We start from the raw sequence: 18980 nt of genomic DNA, 5'->3' as shown, positions 1-18980 counted from the left end.
CCCTGCCTTCAGCCTAGATTTCTTCCCCACCTGCCAACTTCCATTCCCACTTCCTGTGCGTCATCTCTGCCTTTTGCGACCTGCTCTCAGGTGCGCATCCAAACGCTGGCAATAGTCCAGAGCTGCAATGCAAGGGAAGGCTTCCGGAATCCCTGCCTATGGTACGTTCACTACTGATGGCTGTTTTAGAAAGGCAGTAATAACATTAAGGAAAATAACAACAACAAAACCACCCCGGTTGGTATTTCTAAAACCCGTTTCAAACTGGCTAAATTTGGATGGCTCTTTTAATTAAAACAGCAAAAGCAAAAGAGACCTTGCTATCTTTCAGGAAGGATGTTTCAAAAGCAAGTGCTAGGTCACTACGTAAAAAGCTGCCCTAAGTTATCAAACACCAAACCAACAATTTCAGTTTGTGAAAGTGGCTAAGCAAGTGTAACTGAAGGTTAGAAAAAGGTCAACGTGGAGGTAGGTAGAGAGCTTAGCAGACTTACGCCCAACGGGAAAACTGCACACAATCTTATTAAATAAAGCAGATAGTATTACAAACCCTACTTCCAAACGCTGCTTTTTCTTATTAGAGCTCCTAGGAAATTGCAATAAAAGCTAATGATACAGATCTGTTCCAAGTTCACTTCTGATTATCCTTGTTATTTTCCTTCATTTTTGCCTGTTACAAAACAGAGTAGTATTTATAGATGGAGCATTCACTTCACTAATGACTGATCTGACCTTTCTAGTTAATGTCAGAAGGCTTTATTTCAGAATTAAAACCCTCAGCATCTACGGTTGTCTTCAGAAGACACGAGGGCATACGCAACATTAAGTTACAGCTTGATTTCACCCTTATTTCAGAAGTTTAAATTAATACAGGAAAAAAAAAGCCACTATTTTTAAACACTATCAAAATGCACAAGGATTACCCAATTAGAACATAGATGTGTACGCTCCAAAGATGCCTAAAATTTTTTTTCATTTTTGTGGAAGAACAGGAGTGTCTGAATATTCCTTAACTAGAAGTTACGTGTGGATATGAACATGCCTGCTTTTATTTACATCTATCAATATATACAAGCGCTGAACTAAAAATCTCCGCTTTGCAGTGTGTTGACAGAATAGGTAAGGTGACAACTGTATTAAAATCATTACATGCCAGAAAGCATAAGGAGAAGTAAAAGATAACTTTCCTCTATTTGGATTACAAATGTCCTTCTATTTACATTACACATTTTTCCTCTGTTTACGTTACAAATTGACCCACCAATAGGAAAAAAGTATTTAAAAACAAAATTAACAACGTTATTGACAATTTTTTTAGTTGTACAACTTTAATTCTACAATACTTTTAATATACACAAACCTAATTTTATACAAAAAAAGTTAAGATATAGTCAGTTTTATTTCTTTACTACACAGAAATGGAAAACCAAATTTGACAAGTTTTGTGTTTCTGTTCATAAGTTTTTCATTCAGGCAGAGAAACCCTCTATCATTTGGTATTCAGATTTGTTTGTCAAGTTGGCATTAGTACTATACTAAGAAAATGTAATATAACTACTGCCTAGCTGTAGCAATTTAGCTTTTACAATATAGATATGAGTAAAAGTACCAATGCTAATGAGTTTGCAATTAACTTGTCATGAATTTTTGGTGCTAGTCACATGAAACAGTAAGTTAAAGAACCACTCCTTCCAGTGACTTCCTCTTCTGAGAAATTTAAGCAAAACAAATGACTTCATATGTTCCAAACAAGCTAATCTGTGTTTGCAAATTTTTAAGAAATGTGCTTATACTAAAAGAGATTGTGAATTTATTCTACAGGTCAAATGGGTCTTTCAAACTTTAATAAGTGTTTACTGGAACTATTTATTAAAGCAGACAATAAACAATTATCAACAACATAATTAAGCACTAAAATTCCTTTCATTATTAAAAATTACTATAGAAAAAATCCATATATATTAATTTAAAAGCATCATTTATACGGAAAACTTTTAAATTAGATTTCTGCTGAATAGCTATGCTTCTGAATATGCAGAGCAGGCAGGACTACTCCTCTGGTTTTTAGCACTTCAAACATGAGTTTTCAGACAGAAAATTCTGTTTATTTTCAGAATAAAGGCAACAGTATTGTTTCAAGCAATAGAAAATAACCACTCAGTGATAAGACTGCTTTCAGAACCCGGTTTCTTTCTCAATAAAATGCTGTTTGGGGTAGAACCAGCTTACTTGTCACCTATATTAAATTACGGATACCCATAAAAATATATTAGTACCCCCCAATGTATATAATTACATCTCTATATAATTAAAATTTTCAAAAGGAATAGCTTTTGAGACACTTCATAATGGCAATTTTAAAATTAAAACTGCTAAGCAGATAGCAGAGGTGATGGGTTCTTTCAGAAAGATTAGGAATAACTTAAAATAGCTATTTCTTTTCTCTGAAGACCTCTACTCATTCCTTAATTCTCTTCATGATGTAAGCTATGAGTAAGAAACGAGGCCAATCTCAGCAGCAGGAGGAGATGCAGCTAATTTAAGCAACTCTGGATTCATCTTATGAGCAGGAACTTTCTGTGGTATTGAACACTGTGCAGGAACAAGTGGAGGAATAGAGATAACAGGATAACTTTCACACAGAGCATTTTTAGTCAGAGATAACAGATCTGTAAATAGTAAAAATAAAAGTAATAAAAAACCAAACAAAATTTTACAGACATAAATTGAGATAATCCAAAATTGGCCTCCATTATTTTCTGTAAACTCTCAGGTAAGCTCTGTTATCAGAGCTTAAAACAGCTAAGAACTCAAAAAATGCACCTGTCCAAGGAATGAAACAGTGACATGGCATTACTCAATATTTGTTTTGGGAAAAAACATAAGGGAGGGGGCAAAACCAGAGAGAACAATTTGACTTCAGATACCTACACACACACAGAGTTTTAAAATGCCACTCAAGGTAAGTTTTAAAAGGCCAGATAATTTGTTTGCAAACATGAGCCTGGTTATTTTAATGGAGAATAAACGCATATCTATTGCGTAAAATAACCTCTGATGATAATATTCTATGCAGAGGCTACCAGCTTCCATCAAGAGGAAACTCACTAAACATACAGTCAGAGAGTCTGACATCAAGCATTACAGTGTCTTCAGAATCAAGATTTAAATGACTACAACAGAAGAAATCACCTGTGATTTGCATGATTGGTTTTCAATAAGCCAGCCATCTACATTTATGCATTTAAACTAAGAAGTAGGAATCAAAAAGAAAGCACATTGTAAGTGTTCTGGTACGTTAGGTTTCTAGATTCCCAAAGCAAAACAACATAAGAAAATTAACCATCAGTAAAGAGACTAGCAATTAGCTTATAGCAAGCTATTTCTACTAATGATTTTTCCACTTCAGTTTTCCTAAAATCAAATTTGTGTTTTTTCCTTCATTTTATATAAACAGTTCCAAAAATACCTGCAATTATAGACACCGTGTCCTACTGTTCAACAGAAAACAGGCTGTGAAAGCAGTATTTCCAAACCTTGGAATCACACAGCCAAATAAGGCACAGAATATTTAATATAGTCACTATTTCTTGTAGCATTCAAGGATATACTGACAAATGTACAGTATGAAGTTACAGTATGATTCAGAGGCCAAGGCTGTTTGTCTCACACATTTGGACATTTCAAAAATATTTGCAGGGCCATGACCTGATTTCTTGGTAGAAGACTTGCAACTTTAAGTGCATAAAAATTTATTGTTTATTAATTACCCTTTTCCACGCCCCCCAGTAATTAAGTATTGAAATTGTGGCTTAGAAAGACAGCATTAGACCTAACTGAACAGCTGACATTTTAAGATGTTTTAATTAGAAACAATCAAGTTAACTAATTAGAAAAAAAAAATGACATGTAGCAAAATAACTGCTGTCATAAAAATCTCAACTTTAAATAAAGTATTTGTGATACACCTGTAAGAGCTTATGTTAAGCCAGTCTAAACAGTGTTCACCTAGTGACCCATGCTAAATTTAAACTTCAGCTTGGTCTGAAGTATTTATCTGAAAATGCTGACTGTGATGCAAGTCAACAATGGCATAAACAAAATATGTTTGTTTGTCTATTGTCTCGCTTTATAAATAGATGATCTGTATTGGTGTCCAAAAACCCCAAAAACACAGCAAGTAAAGATGGTGTATTCTGGAGGTTTGTTTTTTATTTGTACACAAAACTCAGTGCATCCATTTTAGGTACAACTTCACATCATTTCTGGGTGTTTTTTATCAAGACCTTTTACCTATCTTAGCCTCAGTTTCCAGCTATAACACTTTTTCCTCCATGTTTTGGTTCATGTATTTCAATTGTAAAATCTTCAGCATAATGACAATATTGGGAATAGTGTCTATTCAAATTATTATCTCCATCTCTTGACTAACACATCTGAAATGCATTTCTGAGAAAGACTGAGTTCCTACTTAACTTTGAATTGAGTAGATTAATGCAAAGACAAGTTACTTTTTATCTCCTTCACTGTTAAGTCAAAAGAGTTAAGAAAAAAAGTATTTGAACAGGATTTAAGTCATGTGATGTGAATCTTTCAGTTTGAGGATATGACTTTTTTAAAGCATGTCTCTTAGGGAGTCTGCTTTGGAAACACTCACCTGAACTGTCATGCCCTATAAAATACACCCGACGTTAATCTGTTCAGACAAGCCTATTATTATTATTAGCTTCAAGATTATTTTCTTAAGCTAGCTGTTAAAAAGAACTAATGACAAGTGTGAGTATGTATTACTAGACAGCCAGTAGCCTTATTTTAACACAGGTCACCATATTTTTTCCCCGATCTTTCAGTCTATCTCAGTGCATGTACAAACAGTGACATAGATAGTAGGTAAGTTGACTAGACCATTTCCAGACATCCCTTCCAATCTCAGCCATTCTGTGAACTAGATACTCCTCCCTGGGGCAACACATGCTTAATACACATGCAGAAGACACTTTTTATATTTATATTTACTTTATTCATAAAACAGACATAGATCCTTCGGTGAAAGTTTTATACTGCAAATTTTTGCGTGGATTTATATAAAATTTCTGGCCTACTCAAAATCACTTATTGAATTAAAAATTGTAAGATGCTGAGATTTCTACATGGTGATGCCTCATTTAAAAACAGCAGCAACATTACTATCTGAAACAGCCTAGTTTATATCTCACCAAAAGAGACGAGTATTCTCTTTGTTCTGGTTAGTGGATTTTTGGATTATAAAATCCTTACACAGTTAGCCTTTCATGAAGCATTGTTAGGGATTAAAACCATCTTTGTGAACATGTTCTGATATAACAAAATCTTAACAATTCAACTTCATTTTACCCAGAGCAGGAAAAGCATGCCAATTAAAAGCTCTCTTTTGAGGGTTTAATATCAGCAGGTTGAAAACGGGTTAGGCAATAAACCAAAGATTCTCAGCCCAGAGAGGATTTTTTTTTTTTTTTTAATATCAAGCACACTTTAAATCTCCTAAGCTGTTTATAATGATAAAGTTGCCAAAAATAGCCCAGCTAAAAATCACTGAATTGGCTGCATCTGTTACAGCAGACAGAGCGCCCCAAAACATTGCAGAATATTAGAAAAAAGGTCTTAAAAAAACCCCAAAAACACAACAAGTAAAGATGGTGTATTCTGGAGGTTTGTTTTTTATTTGTACACAAAACTCAGTGCATTCATTTTAGGTACAACTATATCTTCATATTCATGAATAGTACCATTGCCTCTGAGTAAATACTCTGATTTTTTCAGTCAAGAAGTACCACAGCAGCATCAAATGTCATGATTAAGCTTTCTGGACAACAGGATTTCAGCATGCAGACTATTCCTCCGCATCCTCATTAATGCCTCCCTCCCAATTAATATGAATTTAATGTGTACCAGGACCGATTCTTAATGAAGTTTTGTTCCAACTCAGGAATGGTAGCATGGGTGAAGACTGAGTCACAAGAATCCTCTCCTCTTCACTAGCTCTACCTGAACCAACCACTAAGTAATAGACTCCACTGAGAAATAAGACAGTACGTGTCGCACTCCACTCTCTGCTGGATTATACAAGGCTGCGCTGCCCCAGCTGTGCTAACAAGGAACAGAGCTGAACAAACAGGAGGAGCATTTAGCTGTCTTCTGCAACGTCTATCCAGACCGCACAGGGCGAGACAAGGACTAGTTGTGGGCATACTGCCGTAATATCAACACCTTATTTTGGCACTGTCTGGCAGAGTGCATTTAGAATCACAGTACTATCAGTACTGTATAAACAGTTACATACAGGTTGTTTTTTGTTTTGCCGTTTTTTGTTTTTTAAATTATATCAGCTGACTACTGCTACGAGTCACTCGCTCAACTCTGTGCAGACTAATACAAAGGAGACATGGTGAGAACACTAAACAGGTATTTTTGGAAGAGATACAATGAGACTCAAGGTGCAATTTCATGCTTGGTTAAAGGCAGGCTACAACTGCTGCTACTAAAATAGGAGTCTACCTTCTCTCTGTGCTACATTGGCTCTGGAGATCCTGAAGCGGCACAGTGAGCTGGATCAGGTTAATAACTCAAGCGAAAGTGAACTGTGTTCCCGCCCAGCCCCAGTTCCTGAGCTGTTACTCTAGCTGATGTGAGGGAACTACCATAAATGCACACAGACAGGACTAGACAACTGGTGAATTTTCATTTTGGCAGCATGCAGTCTTGGAATACCACATCAGTCATGAATTATCAGGTATCACCGATAAGGTATTAGTTTTCAGCAACATATGTCTTGTTCACAGTTGGTCCAATTTTCATAGGGACAGCAAAGAAAAACAATTTACCATTCCCATTTTAGAAGCAAAAAATTATTTTAAAGAAAATAATTCTATGGTTAGTATTTTCTCTGGTTTTCTTCTCAGAATGAAGTATTTTCCTAGAAATTTTCCTCAGGTTGCTGTTACATAAGACATATTTCAGCCTGAGGTGTTATAGCCTTGCTGTTACAAGTAAGTGAAAGTCAGGATCTTTCTACTGGGAATGCTTCATAGAAGCTTCTATTCACATCTTGAGATATGAATCTATAAAAGCTCCTGGCACGCCCCACACAAAGATCCTAACTTGCATTTCTTGTTAGTAGAGGAACTTCCATATATCGCTAGCACTAACTGGAACTCTCTGGACATTCTTTAGGCCGTTAGCTGGCGTAAGAACGTTTGTGTACTCTTGCAAAAATTGATCAATCTGCGATTGATCTACATAAGCAACTTCGACTTCCTACCATCCTACCTGTAAGTTTAGATTTCAAGTCATCTTAAAATGCTACCCGAAACACTCATCTATGCTGCCCATGCCACTAAAACAAAATTCCAAAGTATTTACAGAACTAAGTGTATTAGAACTGGTTATTACAGGACACTGAATATGGTAAGCAACTGTATATTTAATTTTCCAGTTGGAATTTCCACTTGACAGCTTCATGCAGCAATGTGCCAGAACTGAATATTAAGGTTTGAATACGCGCTAAAGCAATTAACGTAATCCCCAACATTACTAAGCATCTTAATTAAATTTATGGACTCTTTCCTCTCTCATTCCCATGCTACTAAATAGGAAAAAAAATAAGCTCTCTCTCCAAAATTACCATATATGAATTGATGTACATTGCACATCTAGCAGAAGATAAAGCATTTCAGAATTAATTTAGTGCGTGAAGAAATTAAGTTTAGCACAATATTTAAGTGTGCTTGGAGGTATGAACCAGATACGCAAGTGATCGATCCATCGTGGTAATCTAAGGCTAAATTGCATGGCGTATTTCGGAAAAAACCTAAAACCAAAAAACCCAAACATAACCACCACTACCAAAGAAAGAATACAGTTTATCTACTGTAAGAAAAGTTGTCTGCAGTACTCGTTTGTGAACACTAAATTATAAATAGGTTATAGGATTGCTTATACAGTAATAGAAGAATAAAGTCTCACATGCTATTTGCTCAGTGATAGAATTAACTACAACAAAATAGAATGAAGTCATATTGAAATCTTGAAGTCCAGTCTTGAAAACATTCTCCTGAATTAACTGTAAAACTATTTTCAGACTCAAGATGAAGAAAACTGAGCCTTGCTTCTGGTTCAGTTGCAAACTGAGTACCAGAGTACAACATCACGAAGAACAGGCAACAATGCTTTAATGGTGAACACAAAATTACTCAGAACAAGCATTAGTTCTGATTAAATTATCATCAAGAAGTATCATCAAAACATTATTCAGTTATTCATTTTGGCAGTTATTTTGTAAAACACAGAATTTTCAAATTGTAGATATTAAAATAATTAAAAATAAAAATAAATCAGAATTAGCAAAGTCATACAATTTCCAAATGCAACATTCCAGAACCAATTCTTTACAAGCATCAGTGAAATCTGCTAAAATATTAGAAGGAAGTTGCAATACATAACATTGTATACTTAGTGATAAATATTTTTAGGAAGGTATTTAACATTTTTATGACTTACCAGCAGTGAAGTCATTATTTAAATCTATAAACGCATGAGAGTGCGGTATATACATTTTATTTTGAGTTTCCAATGCAGCGTGCCATGATAAGTTCCTACAGACAAGAATAAAAAGCAATAGATTCCATCAATGCTTAGGGACTGTTAATCATGATAACATACCTTTTAAAACAATAATTGTGAAACTTTAAATAAAATTGAACAGAAAGCATGTTGTCCTAATGCTAAGCTAAAATTACTACTTAGCTTACAATATACTAAGTAACTAGAGTAATTGCTTGACAGGTTCTGATTCATAGCACAGGGGCTTCAGTTAGATTTTATTAACTTTCTTTTTTGTACACAGAAAAGTATCACTACCCACAAAGTGTAATTTAGTGCTTAGACTTCAACTGTAAATCTTGAGACACCGATTGCTGTCCTCCCTGCTTTCCTCAAGCAGTTTTACTATCAGTACTTTTGAAATCTACTTTAGGATTAATAAAGATGAGCAGAAATGGACATAATCACATGCTGTTGAAGCAGCTCATGCTTGCATGTAAATGGACTTTATTTTCAGTCACTTAAAAAAATCAACACAAGAATTAAACTCTCACATTATGATGGACTACAGGCTAATTATGTCATTTCCCAAGCAGGTGATACTTTTATTTATTTATAAGCATAGATGCCCTGCCGGTTTCTGTTCTAAAGATGACTGAACTTCCATAAAACCTCCCTATTGAAATGTAACAAATCCTTCACAAGTCACAGGGGTTGAATCATCAGGTTTGTTACTTTCAGAACACTTGGCTAACACACTCAGAAAAAGCTCAATATGCACTATACAATAGCAGGACAGTGATATTACTGCTGTCTGGAATGACTTTGTTCATTCCAGTGACATCACATACATACTACTGAAGTCCTTATCTTCTGTGACTCATTTTATGGTAAGACAAAAAATAAGCTTCCGATTACTTCCCAAAGATCATAACCAGGTCTTAGAAATGTTAAAAAGAATCACTTAATCTTAAAGAAATAATTAAATATTTCCTATAGGGGTTTTTATGTACTCAGTTTTGAAGGTAGCCAAAAAAGTTAGTTATACAGCTCTAGTATAAATTTAAAAACATTTTAGATTAAAAATAGAAAAACACTTTTCTAAGCAGATGACAAAGCTGTTTTCCATGTACAAGACATTGCTTACACTGTTACCTATAGCACTCAGTCTTATTTTGAGCTTTAACGAGTAAGTTTATTTGTATCCTAATGCTACTATAAGAATTTCTTCAACAAAATGAAACAAATCTCTCCCATTTTTCCGTTCCATATATATAACCACTGCAAGGTGTTGAGAAACGCCCTTGTGAATTTGAAATCTCTGTTCCATAAGCCATCAATTTAAGTAAAAGTAATTATGATAAAATTCAAGTTGTGATTGATGACCAAATCCATATTGCCAACAAGGGTATAGTTCCCATTTACACATTTAAATGTTATTCACCCTACATCACTTCTGAATGATCTCTGAGGAAAGGAAAATAGCCAGTTAGGAACAACAGGTATAGATTTGTTAAACTCACTGGTGGGGTGTGTAGGGGGGAAAGCCTTATTTAAGCACTTCTTAAGGGACATGGAGATGCACAACAGAAAGATGATATATTGTTGCCACCGAGACAGAGTAATCACCTCCTTGATTTCTCCAGTGGTAACAGACCTCTTTGAAACAATAGCTAAAGAAAGCCACATAGGAATGCAGAGACTTCCTACCACAGTCTCTTTCAAAACAAACTTAGGTATTGACTCTATGCAAACCTAAAACAGCTTGACACCGACACCTGGACCTCTCCTGAAACACACAGAGCTGCAAGTTCCTATGTTCACGTTACTAAATAACATTCAAGATAATCCTGTGAAGTTCCACTTAAAAAACCTGCAAATTAGAAGATGCAAACTTCTTCAAACAACTGATTTAAAAGGTCCAATCCTCTAAGAAAACACAAGCCTAGTTCCTAATTTTTTCCAATTATTCATTGGAAATTATTCATTATCAGTCAAAAGAAAATAGTTCAAAAAGAAAATGTCAAAGGAGTGATTTTCATATTATCACAAAGCTAAGAACAATATATTTATTTTGACATTTATAATCCAACTCGCACCCTAAAAATAATTGCAGCTGTCTTTCGAGCACATTCTTTGACAATTGAGAGAGAAAAAAAAGCCTCTAAATCAGGAAAAAGAGTTCTAATTCAAGTATCCTTCTTTTGAGGCTTCTTTCTTTTTCAAAGAATGCCCAAACCCACAACACTATCAACGAAGCTCTTCCTTACAAAAGTCAAAAACTGAATGTATGCTAAGTTCAGTGTGGCAAAAGTCACAAGAAAAGATGTACAGACCTGTATTTTTAGTTGGTTAAAAAAAAAAAAGGTCATCCTGTTCAATAATGAAACTTTCACTAACTCAGTCACACCAATTTGTGTCCTTGAATACACAATCCTAGTAGGTCTCAAAAGACAAAGCTTTGTTTTTCTTGAATCAGATTACAAACTTCAAAAGAAGCACCAGAAAAACTGAACAGGATGTGAACTGTCCTTCTCTAGGGTCCAGTAGTGTTTTTAACAAATAACTTATTTTCAAAAAACAGATTTAAATTTCTTTGGCATCTTGTCCAATATTACAGACATTGCTACTTTTTCATTTTTGTTCAATTTTAGAGACTGGTTCTTCTGAGTCAGTACAGATCCATTCTTTTGTTATGCTTCGGTTTCAGCATTCATGCCCAAAACAGTTAAACAAAAATAATCCTTCGCACAGTCCTTACTAACCATTGAAATATGCCATTAAGATAACCATTTTATCCTGGTATTTGCTAGCTAGTCCCATTCTAGAAATTCCAGGGCTAGCAGAAACTTTAATAATGAAACGAAACCCCCGTTACTGCCATCTCATCTCATCTCATCAGACTTCAGTCAACTTCTATTTGCTGAAGAGTGGACTTAGCCACTCTTTAACACAAAAGGTGTGATACAGAGACCATCACTTGCATGCACGCTTACATTGCTACTTCAAGTTGCCTCTGCCTTATGTCTCTTTATCTATCTCTTCCCCCAATAAGCACACCATGCATTTCCCTTAATACAAGCTAAATAGCCTTACACTTTGCACTTCCCATGTTTTTGATTTCCCATGTTGTCTAACCTTCCCATTACAATTAATTTCCTAGATAAATGAAAGCTGAATTTTTTTAAGTTTATGCCAAACTCTTGCACATTTTCCTTTTGCCAACCCTTATAATATAAGATCTGTTCTGGTGCTTCTCACATCATCAGACTGTCACTTCCTCTATTAGACTAAATGCAGCTTAAATTCTACAGACACTACTTAAAAACTTTGGTTTGTATTTCTGTGCAGCACCGAATTCCATAATACAGATAATAATAAATATCAAAGTGCACTAAACAAAGGAGACTATAACTGTTCCAAGAAACAATTACCCTATTTCTCATGTCAAATAACAGGTTTTTCGTTTTCTCAGCTCTCATGGAATGCCTACTTCCCCTATAAAACAACTACTTCCCCTATAAAGCAACACTTCAAAAATCAGATGTGGAGTGTCATAGAACATTTAAAGATAAACATGGAAAAGAGAGAAGATTCATATGCTTACACAGTTCCAGTTAAACATAAGTCTTATGCCTCTAATAAGAACAGAAATGGATGCACAATGAGTAAGTTACTGAAATTCATGCTAATAAACAAACCCTTAGCTTACCCGCCTATCAATATCTGTGGCTTACTTGAATCACTTGTGACACCAAAGACGTCAGGAATCAAGTCTCCATTAAAGCTGAAAATGCAAAACAATTTTAGGATCACCTTAGTCATTATAGGAGCCAAAATTAACTCTTCTTAAGTTAACTTGTATCTGGTTAGCATTTTCCCACCAAGCAATAAAGAATTTTCAGCTGTGTAGTCTTTTCTGACTTTTCACTCTTGTCTGAACTGCTAGCAGTAGTATGCTTATTTCAATCTTTTACACTATTTGCCAGCTGTATTTCCCCCTCCTCTTTTGTTCAGCATTTCACAGAAGGAAGTGCACCATGGAAGCGGTATTTGCTCAGTTTGATAAGCCACTTATATAAAATCCACCAAAAAAAAATGAATGGCGCTCTTTCTGTATAAAGCAGAGTACTGAAATAAAAAAAGAATAAAAGCTCATTTAGTTACTATTGCCAGGATGATAGCACAAGATTTGTAAAAATGACCATTATGTTCTGTCATCTTTTGTTAGACTAGCTGACATTATACAAACCACCCTGTGGTTTATATTTAACTTGCTCTTAGTCACCACTATAAATGTTGTTTTCTAAAAAAGTAGACAATACTTACTCCATTACTAGAGGCTCATCATGGAAAGTCTTATTTAACATAGTTTTATGGTTAAGATCTGAAAACAGAAAATATTCATTTGATTCAGTTACCAATATATTATGACATTTACATTTTTAACTTAGATGCAATCCTTCCATTAATTTACAACCATCAATTTTATGATTAAAAAAATAATCAGCCACCACTGAGCATAAACAACTAAATGGCTTCCTGAAATTATGCAGGAAACGTGAGTTACAGTTAAAATGCTGAAGCTTCTTCTCTCTCCACTAAACTCTTCAACAAATTAGTCTAAATAAATCTTGGTGAAACCTATTTCTATGTATGACTGCAATCACATAGAGACGAAATCTGAAATAGTTGTGATTAAGACAATCTAAAAATTTAACACTTTACATAAGACCTTTGTATAATGTTTTGTCACTGTAAAAAACATTCTTAATCACATACACTGAGCATCTGAAATAAGGATTAGAGGTAGACTGCCTAAATGGGAAGTGAGGATTTTAAGTCCTAGTCAGGTTATCACCTCTCAGACTTCACTTTCTCTTGTAATCCTAACTCCTTGCCACATCATCCTTGTTTTCTTCATCCCTCCATAATGTTTGTCATCTTTGCAGTTTCCACATTTTGTATGTCAGTACCCTCCTATTGGGTAACAGAAGTGTGACCAGTCAAGCAGGCACCACGTACCTTCCCAGTAGCCTCACTACATACCAACCACTGCTTGAATTTTTAACCTCTGACTCCTTTTCTAAGTCCCACTTGCTCATTTGTGCCTCTCCCAATATTTGTTTATTTTGCTTTTTATTATTGCTTTTGTTAAGCAAAACAGCATAATTTAATACTAATCCTTCCTGTTCTTCCCGGTATTACAGATACCTCCTATTCTCTTAATACTTGATCCAGTGCACTTTCCCAGGTTGCTTGTTTCACCTCTGATTAAAGGCAGGAGCAATGGTATCGAAGGCCATCACTTGCTTCACTTGTAACTATTTTAGAACACAGCTGTTCATTTTAGTGATTTTTCTTCAGTAGTTTTTCTGGACTTAAGAGTATCTTCTTTTGCTTTTCTGCCCTTCTTCAAACCCTAAACTCTTCCCAAAACCCTTTCCTAGAGAAATCGACAGAAAACAAAAGAGACTTCAAGAGTTCACAGTCCATGCCTCCACCCTAGGACAGAATCAGCTATACCTTGAAGACTGCTAAAAGACTCTTGAAAACTTGATTCTAAAGTTCTTGAAAACTTTCAATGATAGAGACTCTAGAAACCTCTCTCCCAAAACCTACTTCAGTGTGTCACTGTCTTTACATAATTTGGTTTAACAGAAATAAGAGTGTTATATTACTGTTGCTAAGTTTAGGCATGATATTTTGAGAGTTTATGCACTAAACTTTATACCAGGTTCTCAGTGCAAAAGATAAACCTTTTGACATGATCTCTGTGAAGCTGATGTGCATAATGGAGAAGCCACGAGAAGTAGATCTTCAGTTAGTAGGTTCCTATCAAACTGTAATACTGTCTGGTTTAGAATTTAGAATTTTAGCTTTGTTCTCTTTCATTAATTATTGAATACAGTTTAACAGCAAGAAAGTATATGATTATGAAGCTGAAAATGGTTTATAACTTTCTCACAATAAATTGAATTACTAAAAAGTCTAAGGATCTTATTAATAAAGCAGTCTTATCAACTCACCTAATGTTTGGTTGTGCCCCCAGAAAATAAACACTGAAAGTTCATCTCTGCCATGATTTTGTGCCCGGGTAGTCAGGAGGACATCCATTTGTGAATCGCCATTGTAATCTCCAGGAACTACACTGGTTATGGTAACACTGAGAGATCTAGAATTAAAAACAAACAAAAACCACCACATGCAATTAATTGTACAAATGTGTGCATGAAAATTGAAAGTACTTGTGTGTTCAAAACTTGCCTTTTCATCCAAATTATTAATAGTTGGTCCAGTACAATATTTTCCTCCAACAACCTGGCGTTTTTTAAAGTCCTTATCTATTGCAAAAGTAATTTTAAACCAAGGATTCTGCTGTCTCTCTTCCTCCAAGGAAGGATGACATTGTTAACAATAAACTTGAGCTAACAGGCATTCTTCAGCAAAATCCTGTTTGTTAATGCTATATGGACTTCATTAAATGCCTTCATTTGTTGTAGAACCAGTCCTCAAAAACTGTGTTTCAGAGAGCAGGATATTTTGGTTGCATTCCAAGATCAAGTCCATAAAGCTACAGGTGCAGTTTACGCAGCAGGAGTCAGCTAAATCTTTTTAAAGACAATTTAGTATCTTCTCATCTCCTGCTACATCTTACCACTCCTCCCTTCATTTGTTTTTTCTTTCTATCTTCTTTTACTTGGTTACCTGCTCAGAGAGTGCTTTACACACACAAACATGTATCAGTCTGTTAAGAATTAAGAGCAGATAATTTCTAATGCACTAAACAAATTAGCTCCTTCCAATGTAAGAGGGAATAAGGATACAAATATATAAAACGATAGAAGACGAAGCTGAGCTATAACAGCAATTTAACTTTTAATAGCCATTATTCATAAGCAATAACATATTCTATAATACTATTATGGTTTAAATTATGCATATATATGTACATGAACACACAGCTTGTTTTACATTTATTAAAAATTGATGCTTTTTTCAAAGCCAGATTTAAATTTAGAAAGGAACAGATCTCTACACACAAATACCAGAACACCATTCTTCATATATCTCTCTAAAGCAGATGATATTGGCTAGACTCAGTTTACTGAGTAACTAACGACAGCAACTAGAAGAATTTCCCTGAAAATATGTCTTGGGACAGAGACTAATACCACCTGCCAAAAAGACTTAATATATGTTCTGGGCGGTAGTTTGCTTTACTAGGAAATAAAGTCCTGAAAAAACAAGTCAACTGCAAAAATATTCCAAGATGTGGGTATTTTTAATACCAATTAGAGGACAAAAACCAAAGAATAGAAATTTCTTAAGGGGGTGGAAGTCACACCTATTAGTTAACAATATGAATGACAAAACTCATCTCCATAAATTCTGCGATCTGACTCACAAAATCCAAACAAATAAAAACAAAGACTGTCAGGAAATGAACCATGAAACCGGTTAAAGAACTGCAGCTCTAAGGGCAAGCTGAACAACATAGTCAAACCGATAACAGCCCAGATAATTCTAGTCACATTCCCACTGACTGCAGAGATGCACTTTCAAAAGAAACGGCCACTTACATCATTTCATCATTGACTAGCAATACTTACTTCATTGGTAACTTAACACGGGGCTTAAAGTAGGGTTCCTTTTGGTCAGCCAAAAAGATAATCAACTCATTTCCTGCAAAAGCAAGTAAGATGATGAATAGCAGAGGAGAATTGCAAATGGTTTATATACAAAAACAATACTTAAAAAGCTATGCCACAAATCATCATTCCTCACAGTAGCAAAAACTTTGAAAGACTTCCCATACAACTACTTCCTCGTCATTTGAAAGGAAGCAAAAGGAGCACTTCAATACAACCTATACATCTAATTGCCTCTCAAAGGAATGCTAATATCAAGAATCTTCTTTGGGGCTTAGTGTTAGACCTGTCTCTCTGCTATTCTTATCCCATTGCTTGAAATAAAACTTCCTGTAACAAGAAACATTATATGTGGAAAAGTTGTAGGCATCAATTCCATACAAATAATTAAAAGCTTAAAAGCTCTCTCTATATAATATATATATGTGTGTCTCTATATATAATACTGCTTTCTCAGGTTGGCCGACAAAAGCAGTTTAAGTGAAACTCACAGAAGTAACCTGGTTCCTGCAGCATTTTGTCATGTAGAAGCAATGATACAAGCCACTATCATTTAATTATTTCAGGAAGATCTAAATAGAAGCCCATATTTTATGTCACATAAAGAATTGAAATTTGGGGAAGAAAAAAAAATTTTTAACCTGAAAGACGAAATGTATTTTCAGTCAGTAAACTACAATACACACGCACTTACTTCCACAAGTAAAATAATAGTTCACAGCTAAGGAAAAACACAGAAAATGTTGTTACTCATCCTTTATTACGATTGTTTTCTGCTTCCTCCAAGAAACTCACCTGTAGCATCCCAAACTGCAAGAATTTAGGTTACCTAATTGAAAATAATTCTAGGGCTCCAAACCTAGCTACCATAGTATATTTTGAGAGTATCATTCTGTGGCACAGCTCACAGCTGCGAAATAACAGAATACAAGCTTCCCAGCTATGAAAGAGAGATCACCGCCATAAACGTATTTGCCAAGGAGAATATGCCAACAAATGAGTACATGAAAACAAACCCTTTCAAAATGGATAGGGGCGACTAGTGCAGTCCCATCTGGCAAGCTAATAAAGCCTGGGTTGCACTACACATTCACAGATGATTGAAAAAGTTGGCACACGGTAAGGTGAAGAAGCCTGCTGGCTGGTTAAGCTTTTGATAATAAAGCTGTGGGTTGACTGCTAAAACTTGTAATTCCTATTTCACACTATAGGCTTTCACTTGCCTTTTTATCATCTATGTGGTAAAGTAATGATGATGATGAAGCAGCAAATGTGTTTTTACACATACCAGGTTCCAAGTCAATTATACCACTCAACAATGAAGTTTATGGCCACTAAAGATAGATTTATGAAAATTTCAGCTCAGTGCTCATCAATAGTCAAAACAAACTGACTTCTGAAAATTATTAGACAGACAGAAACCAAAATCACTACCCCACTACATCAATCTGTAATGCACACGTCCCAGATGCGGTTCTTGTCCTCTCATCTCAAAAAGAATACAGAAGAAAGGAAAAAAGTACATAGGAGGGTGTGCAAAAAGGGAACAGTTTCCATACAAACAGCAATTGCATAGATTAGAGGTCTGCAGTCTGAACATCTCACTGAGGATACCACAGAAGTTTTCAAAATCTCCCAACATGATGCAGAAGGCGAATAGGGGAATGATTGTGCACTGCCCCGTACTATTGAAGAGGCATCAAACACAACTAGGTGGTAGGCTGAAGAAGCAAGCAGCATGAGCTTCCCCACTTTCCCCGTTTTGTGCACAGACATACAAAACAGGTATGTGTATGCACAATTCCATTTATTCATATAGTTTCAAAAACTGACTAAGCCCAGGGTCCACTGGTAATTTTGAATTGTTCTTGCAACAAGACACCTCTGGATCTAGATTACCTCTTGTGTTTAGCTAGTTTACCCTCTCTTAACAAAGCTCTGAGTACAAACTGATTTTTCTTTCATGTATCTGGGCATACAGAACATTACTCTCATTCAGCTGAAATAATTCAAGACCAGAATAGTAATATAAATCCAACAAAAGGCCCAAGACACCATCACCATTTCCTTATTAAGGGTCAGGATTATTAGGACTACCCTGCTTTACTAGATCACTGTTCCTCAAAGTCTAGTATTATCTCCAATGCTCTCTTCTTCAGCACTATTTAGAATTGGCTACTGTTTATTCTACTACTTAGCTTGGCTATTACTTTTTACTATTACTATTGATTAGCTATTACTTTTTGTTTAGAAGGTATTCTGTACATTTTTCAAGCTACTTCTTGTCAAAACTTAAATTATGAAAAAAAATGGTTTTCAAGTAGGTTATTTCAGGTTGATTTTTACTGAAAGTATCAAGTAGGAAAACTATAGCAAGTGTCGCTGTGCAGAAGCAAAGAAGAAACCATGAGTGTAATTTCTAAAACTTTTAACTACTCACATTTTTATATGCATTCATCTGAAGGTTAAGATAGTAAAAATTAAATCTCTTATCACTGACATTCATTTTAAATTAATCTTTCATGACTTTTTTTCAGTAGATGAGCCAGGGGAACATTTTCAAGAAGCCATGCATTTAAATATCTCAACTACTCACTTAAATTCACTCAAGCTTTATCAAAACTACTTACAGAAACATTTCTGAGATTGAAGGAATAAAAAGAAAGGTGAATTTGAGAATAAACTTATCTTAATGTGCAGCTTTAGATCAGTAAAATAATCCAAGATTGACATCCACAAATAACCTTGACC

At 35.1% G+C, this 18980-nt stretch overlaps 1 protein-coding gene across 1 annotated transcript in view; it reads right to left on the bottom strand.

Moving 5' to 3' along the window:
- The window catches only part of ITFG1 (integrin alpha FG-GAP repeat containing 1), a gene marked incomplete at its 5' end in the record, with an annotated part of 83360 nt that extends 67097 nt beyond the window's left edge, over positions 1-16263 (bottom strand). Inside the window, 5 exons of the mRNA XM_010294932.1 lie at positions 8536-8630; positions 12290-12364; positions 12907-12964; positions 14607-14752; positions 16191-16263. Coding sequence (XP_010293234.1) covers positions 8536-8630; positions 12290-12364; positions 12907-12964; positions 14607-14752; positions 16191-16263 — 447 coding nt within the window. The remainder of the gene's footprint in view (positions 1-8535; positions 8631-12289; positions 12365-12906; positions 12965-14606; positions 14753-16190) is intronic.
- Positions 16264-18980: the final 2717 nt, after the last annotated feature.

Source organism: Phaethon lepturus, unplaced genomic scaffold (assembly GCF_000687285.1).
Source record: "Phaethon lepturus isolate BGI_N335 unplaced genomic scaffold, ASM68728v1 scaffold31679, whole genome shotgun sequence".
NCBI classification, from domain to species: Eukaryota; Metazoa; Chordata; class Aves; order Phaethontiformes; family Phaethontidae; genus Phaethon; species Phaethon lepturus.
This window is presented reverse-complemented; position numbering and strand designations above follow the sequence as displayed.